The sequence below is a fragment of the Ascaphus truei genome, chromosome 1 (genome assembly GCF_040206685.1).
Source record: "Ascaphus truei isolate aAscTru1 chromosome 1, aAscTru1.hap1, whole genome shotgun sequence".
Lineage (NCBI taxonomy): Eukaryota > Metazoa > Chordata > Amphibia > Anura > Ascaphidae > Ascaphus > Ascaphus truei.
In genome coordinates this window covers 440840352-440857157 of record NC_134483.1, presented here as the reverse complement: position 1 = coordinate 440857157, position 16806 = coordinate 440840352, and the positions used below count along the sequence as shown (strand labels likewise).

At 40.5% G+C, this 16806-nt stretch overlaps 1 protein-coding gene across 3 annotated transcripts in view; it reads left to right on the top strand.

Moving 5' to 3' along the window:
• Positions 1-16257, top strand: part of ADAD1 (adenosine deaminase domain containing 1) — a 78098-nt gene extending 61841 nt beyond the window's left edge. For all 3 annotated transcript variants that reach the window (XM_075615764.1, XM_075615754.1, XM_075615772.1), the window contains 3 exons: positions 10459-10693; positions 14813-14945; positions 15451-16257. In XM_075615764.1, coding sequence (XP_075471879.1) covers positions 10459-10693; positions 14813-14945; positions 15451-15564 — 482 coding nt within the window. In that variant the 3' untranslated portion in view covers positions 15565-16257. The remainder of the gene's footprint in view (positions 1-10458; positions 10694-14812; positions 14946-15450) is intronic.
• The last annotated feature ends 549 nt before the right edge of the window (positions 16258-16806 follow it).

Here is a 16806-nt window from a genome sequence, read left to right as displayed (position 1 = left end):
TCGACATATATATTCAGATCTAGGAAGGTGATGGAAGTAGTACTCAGTACAGTAGTCAGCCTCAAATTTAACACATTGGTGTTAAGGTGCTCGACAAAATCATGAAGGAGTTTTGGAGAGCCCTCCCATAAAAGGAGGATATCATCTATGTATCTGATCCACATGGAGATGTGGTCAGTATACATAGAAAGTTCCTCATTGAAGACGTGGACACATTCCCACCAGCCCAGGTACAGGTTCGCATATGTGGGTGCACAGGCCGTGCCCATAGCTGTTCCCTGGGTCTGGTGGTAATACGTACCATCAAAAACAAAATAATTATGAGTTAACACAAAATTAAGCAGGTCCAATACAAATAAATTGTGTCTATTATTACCCGAGACGATTGGGCATCCAGGGGGGGGGACTGTAACCGTTTATGTACCTTAGGTAAGGTATAAAATGTTGCCACAGTAGGTGACTTGGGGTACATAAATTCAAACTCATTTCGACTTATCATATCCATATCCAGGGCATCTTATAAGATATTTAACAAATCTGATTTATATTTAGATGTTGGGCTGCCCTCAAGGGTCTCTTAACACGTTTTATCGCTAAGGAGCCTCATGTTTTCTTTAACATAGGTTTCTGTGTCTTGGATCACAATGTTTCCACCTTTATCAGATGGTTTTATGGTGTAAGCTTTGTTAGACATAAGTTCTTTTAGGCCAGCTCTTTCCTCAGATGTAAGGTTATTATCAGACCTATAGTGTCTTGGTTCGGCTTCTAGGTCCCTAGTAACGCAGGTGACAAATAGTTCAACAGCTGGGCAGATGGTAATCGGTGGGGTAAAGTGACTTTTATTTTTGAGATGGGTGAATGGTCCAGTTATATCAGTGTTGGTGGAAACATTTTGCTCAAGTAACTGACAGAGATCATCAAAGTCCTGCCTATCTTGCATATTCAAGCCATCAGTGAACAGATTTGGGTTATCAGTAGCTCGCTTAGAGTAGAATTTGTGGAGCAGTAACCGTCTGCCGAAGAGGTTCAAGTCCTTCACCCACTCAAACAAATTAAAGTCAGAAGTGGGTGAGAAAGAGAGACCTTTCTTCAATAAATTGAGTTGAGTGTCACTGAAAGTGTGGCTTGACAAATTAAATACTTGCAAAGCATCTGTGTCACTGTTCTCATTGTTCATTGGGTCGGGGGAACATTTGGATTTTTCTTTGGCCTTAGATTTCTTTTTTCCCCTTCGGGTTTTGCGTGTAGATGGGTCTGTGCTAAAAAAAACCCTGAGTATCTTTAGTAGCCTTCCTACCTCTACCTTTATTTTGGCCCTTAGATCTGGACCCTGACTGCTCTCCATCAGAGACATCTGTCTCTGATGAGGAATACTCAGAGAAGTTTCCCCTCCTCCTAGATCTTATAGGGTATCTGTAAACAGTGCCTTGTTCGTAGTCATTGCTATCTCTGAGATACTTAGTATGTTTCCTATCCTTGAGCTCTTGTTTGAATTTGGTCATATTAGTTTCCAATTGGCGCTCCATTTCCTCAAATTCCTGTAATTGATTGTATTTACTACGGTCCTTTAAGTTGAGATCAAGATCTTTATTGGTTACCTCTAAACGTGATTTCTCATGATCGATAAGGAGCGTCATTAATTCATTTGAACACTTGGATAGAGTGTCTTCCCATTTTTTGATAAAGTCTCCAGAGGTAATGTAATAGGCAGGTCTAAGTTTCAATCTCAGTCCTCGTGGAATCATATCAGAGTCAAGATAGCTCTGTAAACTAGTAATTTCCCACCAAACTTGTGATTGGGTCCGCAAAAGTTTAGAAATATTGCGAAAATAATTAACAATGTCATGATCTGTGTCTGATGCACCCTGTGGTGTCTTGCTAAAAACATTTCTAGCTTCATCCTGCCAGCTAGACATATCCATGCCACCAGTGAGGTACCCTGCCATGGTACGTATGAATAGTGGATCCACTCCCTAGAAGGGGCTTAGAAGAGTACCCCAGAATTGACTGAAGTACACAAAAGGAGGAAGGGATAGGGAGTGATCACAAAATCATACAAATTGTATTGATAATGAATACAGAATTATAAATTGATAATCATAAAGTGGGTACAAACTGTGAGCTGAAACGTGAATCAGAAAAATGAAGGAGTGCAAATGGTTGGACTCCTAAAAGAATTCACTAAATTGCACACCACTGGAATTAAAATGTACCTTTTATTGATTTACTTAAAACATATATTACCAAAGAAGTGTGTAACGAAATTAAAAAGAAATTAAATCAACAATGCGTAGCACCTAGGTCACCTAATTATTAAGATGGAAAGACCCTATTTACCAGTTAAATGTGGTAGGGTGTAGGAGACTAAGAGTGCTATTAGTCAGGGTTAAACCCCTCTGGAACTGCCAACAGAACAGATAATAAAGGATGTAAACGTCAGAGAGGAGAGAAGTATTGCAATAAAATTAGTAAGAGCTCCACCTAGTAAGATAATTTGCTTATTACCAGACCCCCAGTATTATATGAAGTCATATCCAGAGTAGAAGGTGTAAACATCATGAGTGCAGAAACACTAATCGACACTACATGGGGCAGCCAGCAGTGCAGTGAAATAAATTCACAACACAGAGACTGCAAAGCACAATAGTAACAAGGTAGAGAGATGGCAGCAAACCTCACTGACTGAGTGACACTAAGCTATAATAGAGTAGTATCATGAACTGTATGAGCTGAACCAGGAGACTACAAACACTACATTAAAACAGCTCCAACATTGCACGTCCAACGCGCGTTTCCCTCCAGCTATGGAGCTTCGTCAGGGACAAATTTGCTAGAAGGGGGAAAGCGGGGCAATATATGTTTTAAGTAAATCAATAAAAGGTACATTTTAATTCCAGTGGTGTGCAATTTAGTGAATTCTTTTAGGAGTCCAACCATTTGCACTCCTTCATTTTTCTGCTGTGTTTTCAACATGAATAAACCTCATTTTTAATAGCTCACGCTTTGCTTGGTCCCCGCTTTTTGGCCTGCTGTGCTTTCCTGGTTCCTTACCTTCTAGCATGCTTATTCTGGCATCCGCTTCCTCCACTGTCCTTTTGAATTTTATCAGTGTTCTGTTTCTTGGGCAGAAGTGCCACAGCTTTGGCTATTAATTTGTAATCTATTGTATTTTGCGCATTGTGATCCGGTCTTGTACAGTATGTTGGTTGTCAGACATGTCTGCCTCATGGCCCTTCTCAGCCTCCTTAGAGCCTTTCCTGCCCCGCCTGTTTGCCCCTTCCTGCCTCGGTTTCAACGCCATCTGTTATTGCCTTTGAAAGTACTTTTCTATAGAACAGTTAAGTGTCTGGTCTCTACTGGCTTTGGATGGCTGTGATATTTGCAGGTATTTATGAATGAATGTGTTTTGCGGGAGTCGGTGCTCGTGTGCAGGGGTACTGTAAGTGGTTTTTTTTTGTGTTTACCTTGTTTCAGATAAGTCTGGATTGCAGAAAGTTGAAATGAGTTTCAGGCAATCTGCCTGCACTTGTAATCTGCCTCAACTGGTTGGTTGGACCGTGGTGGGCTTGGGAGGCCTCTTACGGGTTGTTGGTGATTTGCAGAGTTTTATAGTCGACTGTGCGGGGGAGTAAAAAGCTCAAGATCTTTATGGTTGTCTGTGTTCAACCGTGGGAAGCTGCGGGGGGGCTTCAACGCTCCGTGGTTATTCGCGGAAGGTAACTGCTGGGTCTCTGTTTTTCACGGATTCCGCCCTGTGTTCCATGGATTTCTGTTCTTGGTAGATTTCTCTTCTTTGCAAAATTTGCCTGGGTGTACTGCGGATATTTGCGGGCTGGTCAGTTAGCCGCAGGGGTTTGGACGCACCACGGATACGAATGAATGTCGGCGGATGATTGCGGGGAGCTGTGGTGGATTCTGGCTTGATGCAGTGGATTGTAGGCAACTGAGAAGCTGCAAGATGGTCCAGTGCACTGTATCAGTTCCAGGGTGGGCGTGGAAGCTGTAGATGGTAGAGGGTGGTACCGATGCTCTGCAGAGACTCGCCGGTGGTCGTGGGGGAATTCAGGGTGTCCCGATGCCTTGCAGTGGATCGTTAGCGGTCGTATGAAGCTGCGAGGGTCTGTGACGGGCTGTGCAAGTCTGATTAAAATTTTAATTGTCCAAGCTGGTTGTGGAGGCCTGTGGAAGATTGCAGGTAGATTTTTAGTATCTGTTGCAACTGATTTTGGCTGGTTTTGGGGTCTTTCCCTCCAGGGCTAAGCGGAGCTCTTCCGCTCTTCCAGTCTCTCCCTGTCGGCACCATAACCAGAAGTCCCTAATATATTTTAATGGGATAGGTATCGGAAGAGTTTGAAATTGATATAGGCTAATAACCTTGTAGTATATTCATTTTGACGGATGTGATATAACCCATCCATGAAATCTGGTATCTATTCCAGGATTGCAGGTCTTTGATTTTTGTGAATAATTCCAGGTTGTTACATTTATATAGTGTCGGATAATTTTTGGTTAAGAAAATCCCTAGATATGTTAATTTATAGATTTGCCAACGATAGTTAAAAATTTGTTCAAGCATCTTTACTTCTAGCTTTGGGAGTGTTAAATTTAGGGCTTCTGATTTGGCTGTGTTGATTTTATATTCTGAAAGGAGTCCGAAATACAATAATGTTGACTGCAGATTAGTGAGGGAGGTTATTGGGCTGGAAATTGTCAGTATGATGTCATCTGCAAATAGACAATTAAAAAATGTGCTTGTCTATCCGGATGCCTTGTATATTGAGATTGTGATTGATCATGGTCACCAGAGGTTCTATCAGAAGGACAAATAGTGGGGACAAGGGACATCCCAGGCTTTTGAACCACTCTGATATTGACCTTTGAAGCCAAATGCTTCTAGAGTCCCAATCGGGAAGTCTCATAATTCTGTGGAAAGCCTTTTCTGGATCCAAGCTCAATCGCATGGTTTTAGACCTAGTCCACATTTATATAGTCTATTATATTAATGATTTTACATGTATTGTCTAATCCCTGGTATTCACTTATTAATCAGGATTGATCATTGTAGATCAGGCAGGTAGAATTGTCTTTAACCTATTAGCTAGAATTTTCCTACATTATGTTTAGGTCAGAGGGAAGGATATTGGCATATAACTGGCACAATTCATAGGGTTTTTGCCTGCCTTCGGTATAACCACTACATTTGCCTTGCATGATTTGAGTGGGTATCTGCTCCCCTTACAAGAAGCTATTAAACATGTCTAGTAGAAAAAAGCAAGAGTTTAAAATCATTTTTTTGTAATAAAGGTTCAATAGTCTGGACCTGGGGTCTTTCTTTTCAGTGACTTAATGGCCTTGCAGTTATTTCAAAGTTCACACTCCAAGTCATCCATGGTTAGATTGAGCAGATTACATTTATTCAGGCATTCCTCTATCTGGGCTGCACTCACTTTCTTGGGGTTTGGTTCCCTCAAGTCTAAATTATATAGGTTTGTGTAGAAGTGGCTGTTCTTTTGCAATACAAAGAGATACTGAACACCACCAGGTCCCAAAGGAGATGGTGAGTCAAAAAAGTCCCCAATTTACATGCACTTGAACCCACTCGTCAATTTATGAAGAAATCAGTCTGATGAAATATATCAGGATTGAGTATGGCCAACATGAATAAATGCTGGAAATCTAACCCCACAAAGAACAACGGAACGTGTAGTGCAAGTATTAAAATATTCTTTATTAACATACCAAAGTTAAAATACAAGGGGTAAATAAGATGTCCCACATGCAACAACAAATTACTGTCTAAAGTTAGCCATGGATCCGGTCTTCGCTACATCAATATCAGGCACTGTGTAATGATCCTATCAAACAGTATGTGCTTGTCTAATACATATAACTATATACTCGTCAAGCCCTAGAGTATGCAGATATTGCCACTTAGTATGTTGTTCACTATTAGGTAAGATATCATTAGGAGGATAATAACCCAGAGTAGATTATGTGCTTGAACTATCTGTGTGATGCGATTGCGTGGTAACCAGACCCTAGGTTAGGGAATGAATAAGGGAACCGAATCAGCCAATTGAGCCTACTAGGAGGAAGGTAGTTTCTAAGCCAGCTCCCCCCTCCATTGACCACGCTACAATAAAATCTATATTTACATATGCCTCTGACGTGGTAATAACGGTTGCTACTATCGGAATATATTTACAAGATACCTCTGTACTGGGGTAATAACGGTTACTGTAATGGAGGTGATTGTGACATCCACCTGAGCTAATACTGGAATCAACTGTATGACTCTGATGTTAGTCCTGTGATAAGAACGGTGCACTGCCGACCGAATCAACAGCGTATAAAACCGTGGTCAGAACGGTTAAATTAGCAGGTACAATCTCTGAGATACCGTAATGGGAACGGTTCCATGTACCAGAGCCTTTAGTGAAGGCAGTTATGAGATCACACTTATCTGATGTCCGTACCGTAGACTTGCTGTCTGTCCTGAGCACCATACAGTAAATGTCGTCATTGATGTTGAGAATCAGTGTAAGTAATAAAGCTGCAGTCCAGGTTTCATTTTTATATTTATAGTTTGTTACAGGATTGAAGCAAGGGGTCTCCGGAGCTGAACCGCGTTTATTTCAGCCCCAGAGGCCCCTTGCTTCCGGAAATACTTGCCTCCATAGGGGGTGCCGGTATCTCTGGTAAGTTTACAGTAAATGTCCCACAGGCCAATAGGAAGCCGCAACGGTTGACATCACGACTTTCTATTGGCCCACGTGACGTGGGAGATTTAAACACCACCATTGTTAGGCAGACAAGTTCCCTGTCTGGAGAGATACCGGCATCTCTATGGAGGGAAGTATCTCTGGAAGCAGGGGGTTCCCGGAGCTGAAATTAACACAGTTCAGCTCTGGAGAACATTTGCTTCAATCATGTAATAAAAACATAAATCTAAAAAATTAAACCAGGATTGTTGCTTTAAGGCATGTGGCACCTTTTTTATTTAAGTAAAAAAGGGAAGTAGCTATGTTTGATTTGTAATGCCATGTATATGTTTTACTTGCCTTTCAATCATTTTTATATATTTACTGCATTAACAGTTTACTTATGTTTTTTTTTTTTATATACAATAAAAAATTCTGTAGAAATAGTTACAAATTGGAATACTGAAATAGCTCTTCGGGGCAAGGTCTCCCTTAGCCTAATGTCAGTTACCTGTTGCATTTATCCCATTTGTTTGTACTTTATTTCATTTGTATTGTAATTTTGTAAAACGCTGTGTACACTGGCTATGTAAATTAAATCACAAGGCTCTAACCTACTGTATTTCCTCGATTGTAAGACGCAGTTTTTTCCCCTTTTTCACTTGGCTGAAATAGGACTGCGTCTTACAATCGATGTACTGAAAAATACAGCCAGGGGGCGCTGCTGTAGATGCCTGCCGGGTTTTCTGTGTGCAGCAAAAATGTCTGCGATCACGGCTCCCCTCCTCCCCCTCGTGCAGAGAGATATGTTGCAGATGCCGGCCGGGTCTTAGCATAACAGCATAGTTGCGATCACAGCCCCCCTCCTCTCTGTACAGAGAGATAATGGCCGCTCCCCCTCCATGAGGTGCAGAGAGTTCAGTGGAGATCCCATGGACAGGGGTATGTCTTCACAGAAGCCCCCCTCCCTCCTGTCAAATCTATGTGTGAGCTGCACGTGCAGAAGGAGATCTGTGTGTGTATCTCTTTGTATCTCTCTGTGTGTGTGTGTGTGTGTGTGTGTTTGTGTGTATCTCTGTGTTTATCTCTGTCTGTATCTCTGTCTGTATCTGTGTGTCTGTCTCTCTGTCTGTCTGTGTCTGTCTGTGTCTGTGTGTCCTTCCATTCTCTCTCCCCACTTCCCTCCTATCCCTCTCCCCCTTCCCTCCTATCCCTCTCCCCCTATCCTCCTATCCATCTCCCCCCAATCCCTCCTATCTCTCTCCTTCTCTCTCCCCCCTCTCCTTTTCTCTCTCCCCCCCTCTCCTCTCTCCCCTTCTCTCCTCTCCTTCCACCCTTCTCTCCATTCTCTCCCCCCCTTCTCCCTCTCTATCCACTCTCTCTTTCCCCCAGAGAAAAATTCTGCACATTTAATATAGTGTTTTTCCCCCCAAATTTTTTTTATTAAATCAAGGGTGCGTCTTAGAATCGATGGCGTCTTAGAATCGAGGAAATAGGGTAATTTGTAGGCAAGTACACTTAATGATGGTCATCAAAACGAAATGCTTGGGGAGGACAGAAGAAAAAAGGATATTCCCCCCCCCCCCAAAAAAAAAGAAGAACTTGGGGAACAAATCACTTGGGAAAATAAAAATTAATTATTGAATAAAATACAGTATGGTTCCTTTTTCTAAGTCAGCAAGTTACAGGCATACCCCGCATTAACGTACGCAACGGGTCCAGAGCATGTATGTAAAGTGAATATGTACTTAAAGTGAAGCACTACCTTTTTTACCACTTATCGATGCATGTACTGTACTGCAATCGTCATATACGTGCATAACTGATGTAAATAACGCATTTGTAACAGGCTCTATAGTCTCCCTGCTTGCGCACAGCTTCAGAACAGGTAGGGAGCCGGTATTGCTGTTCAGGACGTTTGACAGGCGCATGCACGAGCTGCCGTTTGCCTATTGGGCGATATGTCCTTACTCGTGAGTGTCCTTAAACTGGGGTATGCCTGTATATTAAAGTGTGTATCCATTTGGAGAAACTCCAGTTCTGTAAAATGAGCCAGTTAGCTATACAATACTCGCTAAAGCCAAGTCTTAAAGCAGCAGTTCAAGCTGCTGTTTAAAAAAAAAAAAGTTTAATATGTGCATCAATACAATCCACAGAATAAGTAATTAGCTCAATTGCCGATCTATCGGTGAAGGTTTGACTCTGGGTTCACTAAATGGCGGTCAGTGCAGCAGAAGATGCAAAGTTCTCGGGGGGAAATCATGTGACCAGGCAGTCACTAGATAAAATTGGTGCACTGCTAGAGCGAGAGCAGGACTCAAAAAGGGGTGCGCCAGAGCCTGTTTCAGATGAGGAAGGGGGTGTGACTTTTTAAATGGTTGCTATAGAAACAAAAAATGCTTACATTATAATACATAAAAAATGTCTTGAGTATTTTTTTTTTTTTTTTTTTTATGCTACAAGGATTTTCTCATAGTACAGGACTGATTTACTTTAAAAAAAAAATGTAGGATATTGCTTGGTCTGCAGCTTTAAACAGGTCTAACTTATTTATGCCAGTAAATGAGCGAAGTACTTGGTTTCAGATCACAGCTGAGGATCTGACCGTATCCTAATTTATTCTTAAAACATTGTGATTTTCGGGCAGCCCCATAACATACAGCATTAATAATTTTTCACTCTTAGGCTGCGTCCATAGAAGGACAAGCCGTGCTGTGCCGTGCGGACGCTCCGCGCTGAGCCCCTGCATCCTCAATGAGGATGTCTTTAGAGGGGGCTCACGCGAGCGTCCTCAGGCGTGCTGAGGCGCTGGATTTTTCAGCTGACAGACAAGCTGTTTTTCAGAGCGCTATCGGCGAAAACATCCAATCAGCGCGAAGCGTGACGTTGGCGCCGTGATGTTGACGTCTGTGCGTCGCGGGCGATTGGCCCAGCGACGTCACTGCCCCGCCTCCCACCACCTCCCCCGCCTCCCGATCGCGCCCGCTGGCTTGCCTGCATGTGCATGGAATCGCACAGCTTCAGCAGGCGAGCCTCAGCGTCAGCGCGCCTCAGCACTGCTCCCCCCCTCTATGGCCCCAGCCTTAGATTGTAAGCTTTTCGGGGGAGGGATTTCCTTTCCTATTGTCTGATTTTGCTGCACTTATTGTATAATTATAATTCCCAGTACTGTATTCTTTGTGAAGCGCTGAGTACACTTTTGGCGCTATATAAATAGACATACAATTCCAATTTAATTTCCAACAAATATTCAATTTGTTTAATCTTGCCTTGTCAAAGCACCTATTTAGGATTTTGTTTTGAACTGTACAATCTTTTAAAATCTAAATCCTCCAGCCTTCATTTGTTTGGGTTTAGCCTTTTTTTATCTCTCCTTGTGACGTGTCGGAGGTTTACATTTTCAAAATATACGAATTACTAATCTTACCACCACTTTTTTGCAACGTGTTTTACATACAGTAGCAGCATCAAGTTAGAACAGTTTTTTCTGTTCAATGTGAAGGAAATGTCCAGAGAATAAAAAAAGAATTTCAATTTATTTCAACATATCCCAAATTGTGGATAGTCACTTCCTCATAATTGTGAAAAATAATTACGAATGTTTTCATGTTTAGACTTTAATAGTTATGAATATTTTTATTAATTTTGGGGGGAGGTTTTTAAAAATAATAATAATAATAATAATAATCCTATGGTATTTATAGACTGCTTTCACGGCTTTTTGATTTTATTTTTAAAATAGTTTTTTACTTTTCAGGTAACGGAAATTGTATGGATACTAGAAGATTGGAAATAGCTGTTAAACAACGAGTTGATGATGCACTTACTTCACAGCTTCCGATGTTTTATATAGTAAACAGACCTTACATAAGTGTTGTCACATCTACTCACCCAATTCAAACGGATGTTAATCGATCACAAAGTTTGAATTGGTCACAAGGAGACGTTTCATTGGAAGTTGTGGATGCATTAAGAGGAAAAGTAACTGAAAGGTGATTTTCTTTTTTTTATATATATATATATATATATATATATATATAATACTTGCTTTATCACGTGTTTGATATTTTTGCATATTCATATTATCGTTTATTTGTAAAATGCCAACATATTCAGCGGGGGGTACAGAGTGATTCAATTACATAAACAGAATGACATACAAATAAGGACAGAAAAGGGCAAACAGATACAGAAGGTAAAGAGGGCCCTGCTCCTGATTGAATAAGGGGAAATGTTGGGACAAAATGAAAAGTGGCTGCACATTGTGTGATAGAGTATGGTTCAGGGTGGAGTATGGTCCAGTCCACAGCTGATCCCATTAAGGTTTGTGGGTGAGGATGGTAGGGGGTGTTGGTGTGAAGTTTGGTCCAGCTGTACAGCTGATCCCAGTAGGGTTGAAGGGGAGGTGGTGTATGCAAGATAGGCTTCCTTGAAAAGGGATTTTTCCAGGAGATTTTAAATGTCTGAAAGCTGGGGGAGAAAATCTGGTGGTGCATGGCAATTCCAGAGAGAGGGGGCAGCATGGGCGAAGTCTTGTAGACAGGAATGAGAGCAGGCAATTAGGCAGGAGGAGAGGCGAATATCGTGGGCATAGTGGAGATGGCATTTAGAGATATATTTGGGAATGAGGGCTGAGATATAATGGGGAGCAGCATCATTCAGAGCTTTGTAAATCAAATCTAGGATTATCTTCAGAACCATATTAATGCTTTCTTAACCTGCAGTACTGTGTAAGATTAAATGTTTAATACAGGACAGTTGATGGATTTATTTCAGATAATTGCAAATTAACAGTTTAACATATTAGCTGCCATTTCAGAAAATCAATCATACATATATATATATATATATATATATATATATGCAAATATAGCTATATGCTCATCTGCATGTCTTAGGCAGGTCTGCAACCCCGCCTTTCCCCACTATCACCCAGCATACAGCACTTCTACTGCAGCAAGGGATTATGGGAAATGACATGCAAATGAGCACACAGTGTCACTTTTAGCCTCAATAACCATTTTTAACATGGTTCCCTATAGGCTTTTTTTTAATATATATATATATATATATACAGGCGGTCCTCGGTTATCCGACGCAATGCGTTACTCAAAATGGCGTCGGATAGCGAAGCGTCGTAAAGCGAAACCCGTTTTCCCATAGGAACACAGTTTAAATTAAACGTTCCGTTCCTGAAGGCATTTTTAATGCTAAAATACACAGAAAATGTTACTCAAGCAATAAGATATGCAGCACACACATAGATTATGATGTAAACATTATATTTATTGATTACAGAACTGTAAAATAAAACTATAAAAATAAAACTATGCTGTATTCTGTACAGAAATGTACACGAGCAAAAAAAAAAACACATCAATTATTGGAGGAAGATGATGGGGGGGGGGAATCTTCAATAGACAACGGACTTTTTGGAGGTGATGTAGGTGCGGTTGAAGGTTTCGGCCTCTTGAAGAACCTCTTCATTGAAGTCTGGACAGATCCTTTCCTTTTCTGCGTGTAGATCTCTCTATAGCAGCTGATTTGGTTAGACACCCCACGACTGACTGTTGAACTCCGTTCAATGTTAGGGTCATTGTCCTCAAATATGGCCAGTGCGCTATCAATGTGCTTGAATGCCGCAGCCAACATTTTGCTAGACAAAGATTTACGTGGCTGTGGCTGTGCCACATCAGCAGATTGGTGGGCCTCCTCTTCAGCAATTTTTTGCTCCTCTAATTGCATGAGGTCTTCATTGCTCAACTCGTTAGAATGTGAGGCGAGCAACTCCTCAATATCCTCGGTTTCCACCTCCAAGTTGAGATCTCTGGCCATTTGCACAACAGTTTCTGTAACTTCTGCAACAGTCTCTGTAAGGCCTTGGACATCAGACACAAAATCCGGGCACAAATTACGCCAAACTCCGTTTAGATTGGATTGTTTCACCTCATTCCATGCCTCTCCGATGTTTCTCACTGCATGAAGAATGTTGTAACCCTTCCAAAATTCTTTTAGGGTTGGACCACCTTCCACATCGGTTGCTCTGATGGCCTGGGCAAATGTTCGCCTAAGATAGTAGGCCTTGAAGGAAGCGATAACACCCTGGTCCATCGGCTGTATCAGTGAGGTGGTGTTGGGGGGCATGAACACCACCATGATGTTTGGATGATGGTCATCCAGGTACACGGGATGGCCAGGAGCATTGTCCAGGAGCAGCAACGCTTTGAAATCGAGGTTCTGGTTCATGCAATATAATTGCACAGTCGGAACAAATTGATGCTGGAACCAGTCCTCAAAAAGGCTCCCTGTTACCCATGCTTTACGGTTGGACTTCCAAATCACTGGAAGTGTGTGCTTTGCATAACCCTTGAATGCCCTAGGGTTTTCTGCATGATAAACAAGCAAAGGTTTTAGCTTGAAATCACCTGCAGCATTTGAACCAAGCAGAAGAGTCAGCCTGTCCTTTGCAACTTTAAACCCGGGCATAGATTTTTCCTCTCTTGCAATGTAGCTTCTACTGGGCATTTTCTTCCAGTAGAGCCCAGTCTCATCAACATTGAACACTTGACGTGCGCAATAGCCACCGTCCTCTATAATTTTGGCCAATGTAACAGGGAAGGTTTTAGCTGCCTCCTCATCAGCACTAGCAGCTTCACCGGTCACTTTAATGTTATGCAAGTTTGCCCTCTCTTTAAACCGCATAAACCAGCCCTTACTTGCAGTGAACGTTTCCTCAGTGGCCCCTTCTCCATGCTGTTGCTTAATGCCCTCATACAGACTCAAAGCCTTGGCCTGAATTAAGGCTAAACTAATGGGCACATGACGCTGGGATTGATCTTCCAGCCATATGATGAGGAGTTTTTCTACCTCAGCAATATGCCCAGCACGTTGCCTTATTGTCGTACCTTGCATAGGTGCTGAGCCCTTGATCTGTTCCAGGATTCTTGCCTTGTCTTTTATTATAGTCACAATAGTTGTGCGAGGTATATCCAAGGAACGTCCAATTTCTGTGTTCGTGTCTCCTTTCTCAGAGCGCTTTATGATATTGTGCTTGGTCTCCAAAGTTATAGATTTTCTATTCCTTTTTGGAGTAACAGCACTTTGCTTTTTGCTTTGATCAGCCATGGTTTAGGGCCTAAAATACACCACCAAACCTTCACACAGACTGTTCAGAATGATCTCCTTAGCCTGCAGCCGTCTGGTTGTTCATTTGTAGCAATTTTTTAAAGCGTCGGATAAGCCGTTCGGGCGTCGTAAAACGGGCCATAGGGATGCATTGACAAGCGTCGGATAAGCCGTTCGTCGTAAAACGAAGCGTCGTAAAACGAGGACCGCCTGTATATATACACACACACCAGAAGAATGACCTGGGCGCATGGGGAGACAAGAAAGAGAAACAACATAGGGTAGTATGTCTGGAAATGTAACCCCTTAATTGGTAAGATATGCACTCACTGCGTTTCTTGTAATTCAGGCCTTTTATCCACCCTGGGATCTGGAACTCTGTAGATACTCTGTGAACTTTTCCTGGATCTGTATCCTCGGATATTCTGCAACGATTCTTCACTGCCAAGTTTCCATTTCATAGGTTGTGATATATATATATATATATATATATATATGTAAAGAACACACAGAATAGTGTAACACAGTTTTAATGATAAAAAAACTTAATAGATCATAGTAGGTAAAAAACGCACACTTTGTGAGCTATTTAAAAACAATCGAGAATGTCAGAGTATCTCACACTCATCAAATTCTCAATTGTTTTTAAAGAGCAAGAAACGCAGTGAGTGCATATCTTACCAATTAAGGGGTTACATTTCCAGACATACTACCCTATGTTGTTACTCTTTCTTGTCTCCCCATGCGCTTTGGTCATTCTTCTGGTATCTAACCTTTCACAGCTTGTGGAGCTGTAGACCTAATTGGCAGCACAGAGTCATGGATAGATAGATTGTAAGGGTTATACACTTCGATGTATATGTGGTGGTATTGATTTATTAGATAATACTGTGGGATTGCGCTGTGTGTTTCTTCTCTTTTTTACACATATATATATATATTTATTTTTTATGAAATATAATTCAATTTCCTGATTAATTTCTCAGTTCACCATTTAAAAGTGGGGCATCTATGGCAAGCCGTCTTTGCAAAGCAGCTATGTTAAGTCGGTTTAATTTGCTCGTAAAGGAAGCTAAAAGAGAAGACCTAGTTCCAGGTCTAACATACAATGAGGCAAAGGTAAATATTTCCACGTTTGGTGTCTAGAATATACAGTTCGTAATATGATTTCAATGATAAAGGTAGTTTTAACAGTGAGGTTCTAAACATTGTTTAAATGTTTTCTACTATTCATATGAAGAAAAAGGGTTCGGGGCTGTGCATTCACCATCGAGGGTCAAGCTGCTATTTTGCGAGTTTTAGACCTATGGCTGAAACTAACAGACCTTGAAGAAAGAAACCAAAAAGTTATTATACCTATTGAAAGTGTAGTTGATTGATCAAAGTGTATTTATTGCCAAAAAGGAAACTTAAATTTGGTTTTTGTTCCTTTTCTGCATTTCTGAGGTAAAAGTTAAACGCATTGACAGTTGGCTCCCTTCTATTAATAAAGTACTTTTTTTCCCTTAGAGAGAAATGGAATTCTGTTAAAATGTGTACACATACATTTTTAGTTATTTTTCTTATGCAGCACAAACATTGAATAATATAAAACTGCAGTAATCCTTAATTTCTTATTTTTTAGAGTATATCTGGACACTACAAAGAAGCTAAATGCTCGTTGAAATCCTATTTTGAACAGCAGGGCTTTGGATTCTGGATTGTGAAACCAAAATGTATTGAAGAGTTCACAATGTAATAATAGAACATCATATATATATATATATATATATATATATATATATATATATATATATATATATATATATATATATATATATTACAAATCATAAAATCATAGTTTTATTTTTTTCATTTTTTTTGTCCTTTCGGAAAAGTTTGAGTATTTTTAGTCTCTAGTCGTCTTGATTCTAAACCGCAATATTCATATGTGCATTATACAGAACTGACAAGTAATGCAAACGTTGGCCTTTAACATAATGTTTTGATTTGAACAATCTTTTGAAGAGCACACATGGATGTGATTGTTAGTGAATGTAGTTAATTTAGTATTTATAAAGGAATTACTCCGTAAAGTCGGTAAATTCTCTTAAATCCGTTATAGTTAATGTCAATGAACAGGTACTGGTGAATGCCATTTAGCGAATTGTCACCTTATGTTTTTGTTTAAGAGAAATACAAATTCCATCTTGATGTAGCGTTTCTGATCACTTACTGTAATTTTGATTGAAATAATGCTAGTTGTAGTAATTAAGCAAATTATGTTCAATAATGTACACTTCCTACATTATTTTCTAATTAACAGTTGAGACTAATTTTGTTAAATAGCATTTACATTAAAGTATGCAAGTTGTATCTTTCTGTTGGAAAAGTGTGCATACTTATGTTTCATCTATGTAACATTAAGCAATAAAATATAAACACCTGCTTACCAATTTCATTTATACCTATATAAAGTGATTGAAAGCTGTATACAACAAAACACAGAAAAGCCCAATACTACATCCAATATGACAAAAATGCACAGTGAAATACCTATATATCCCTTGAAAAAGAGTCATTTTAGTTAAACCCTTTGGCCAAAGCATTTTAAGCCTGCAAGCTACACCAAGGCATGACCAAATTTGCCGGTCATAACACAACTGATTAAAATTCTTATTTACCTCTATAATATAGAGGAAGAATGATCGCATTGGATCTGTCCCAACCAGCTGCACGAAAAAGACCTGCTTACTTGAAAAGTGGGGAGGGGTGAGCTTAAACCCTGGGAGGGAGGGGTGACTAACCGCCAAAACAGCTGAGACCAGCTGGACAAAGTTAATAAACACACAGATACACAGCAATCTCTAAGAAACCCCCAAAAATTGTGTGTGTGTCACGGTAGACCAGGTCTCATCAACACATTAATACCGGGATTCTGAATTGAGCACAAGGAGGGCAAAATAAATTGTAATTTATTTCCTTTTAAGACAAACACACA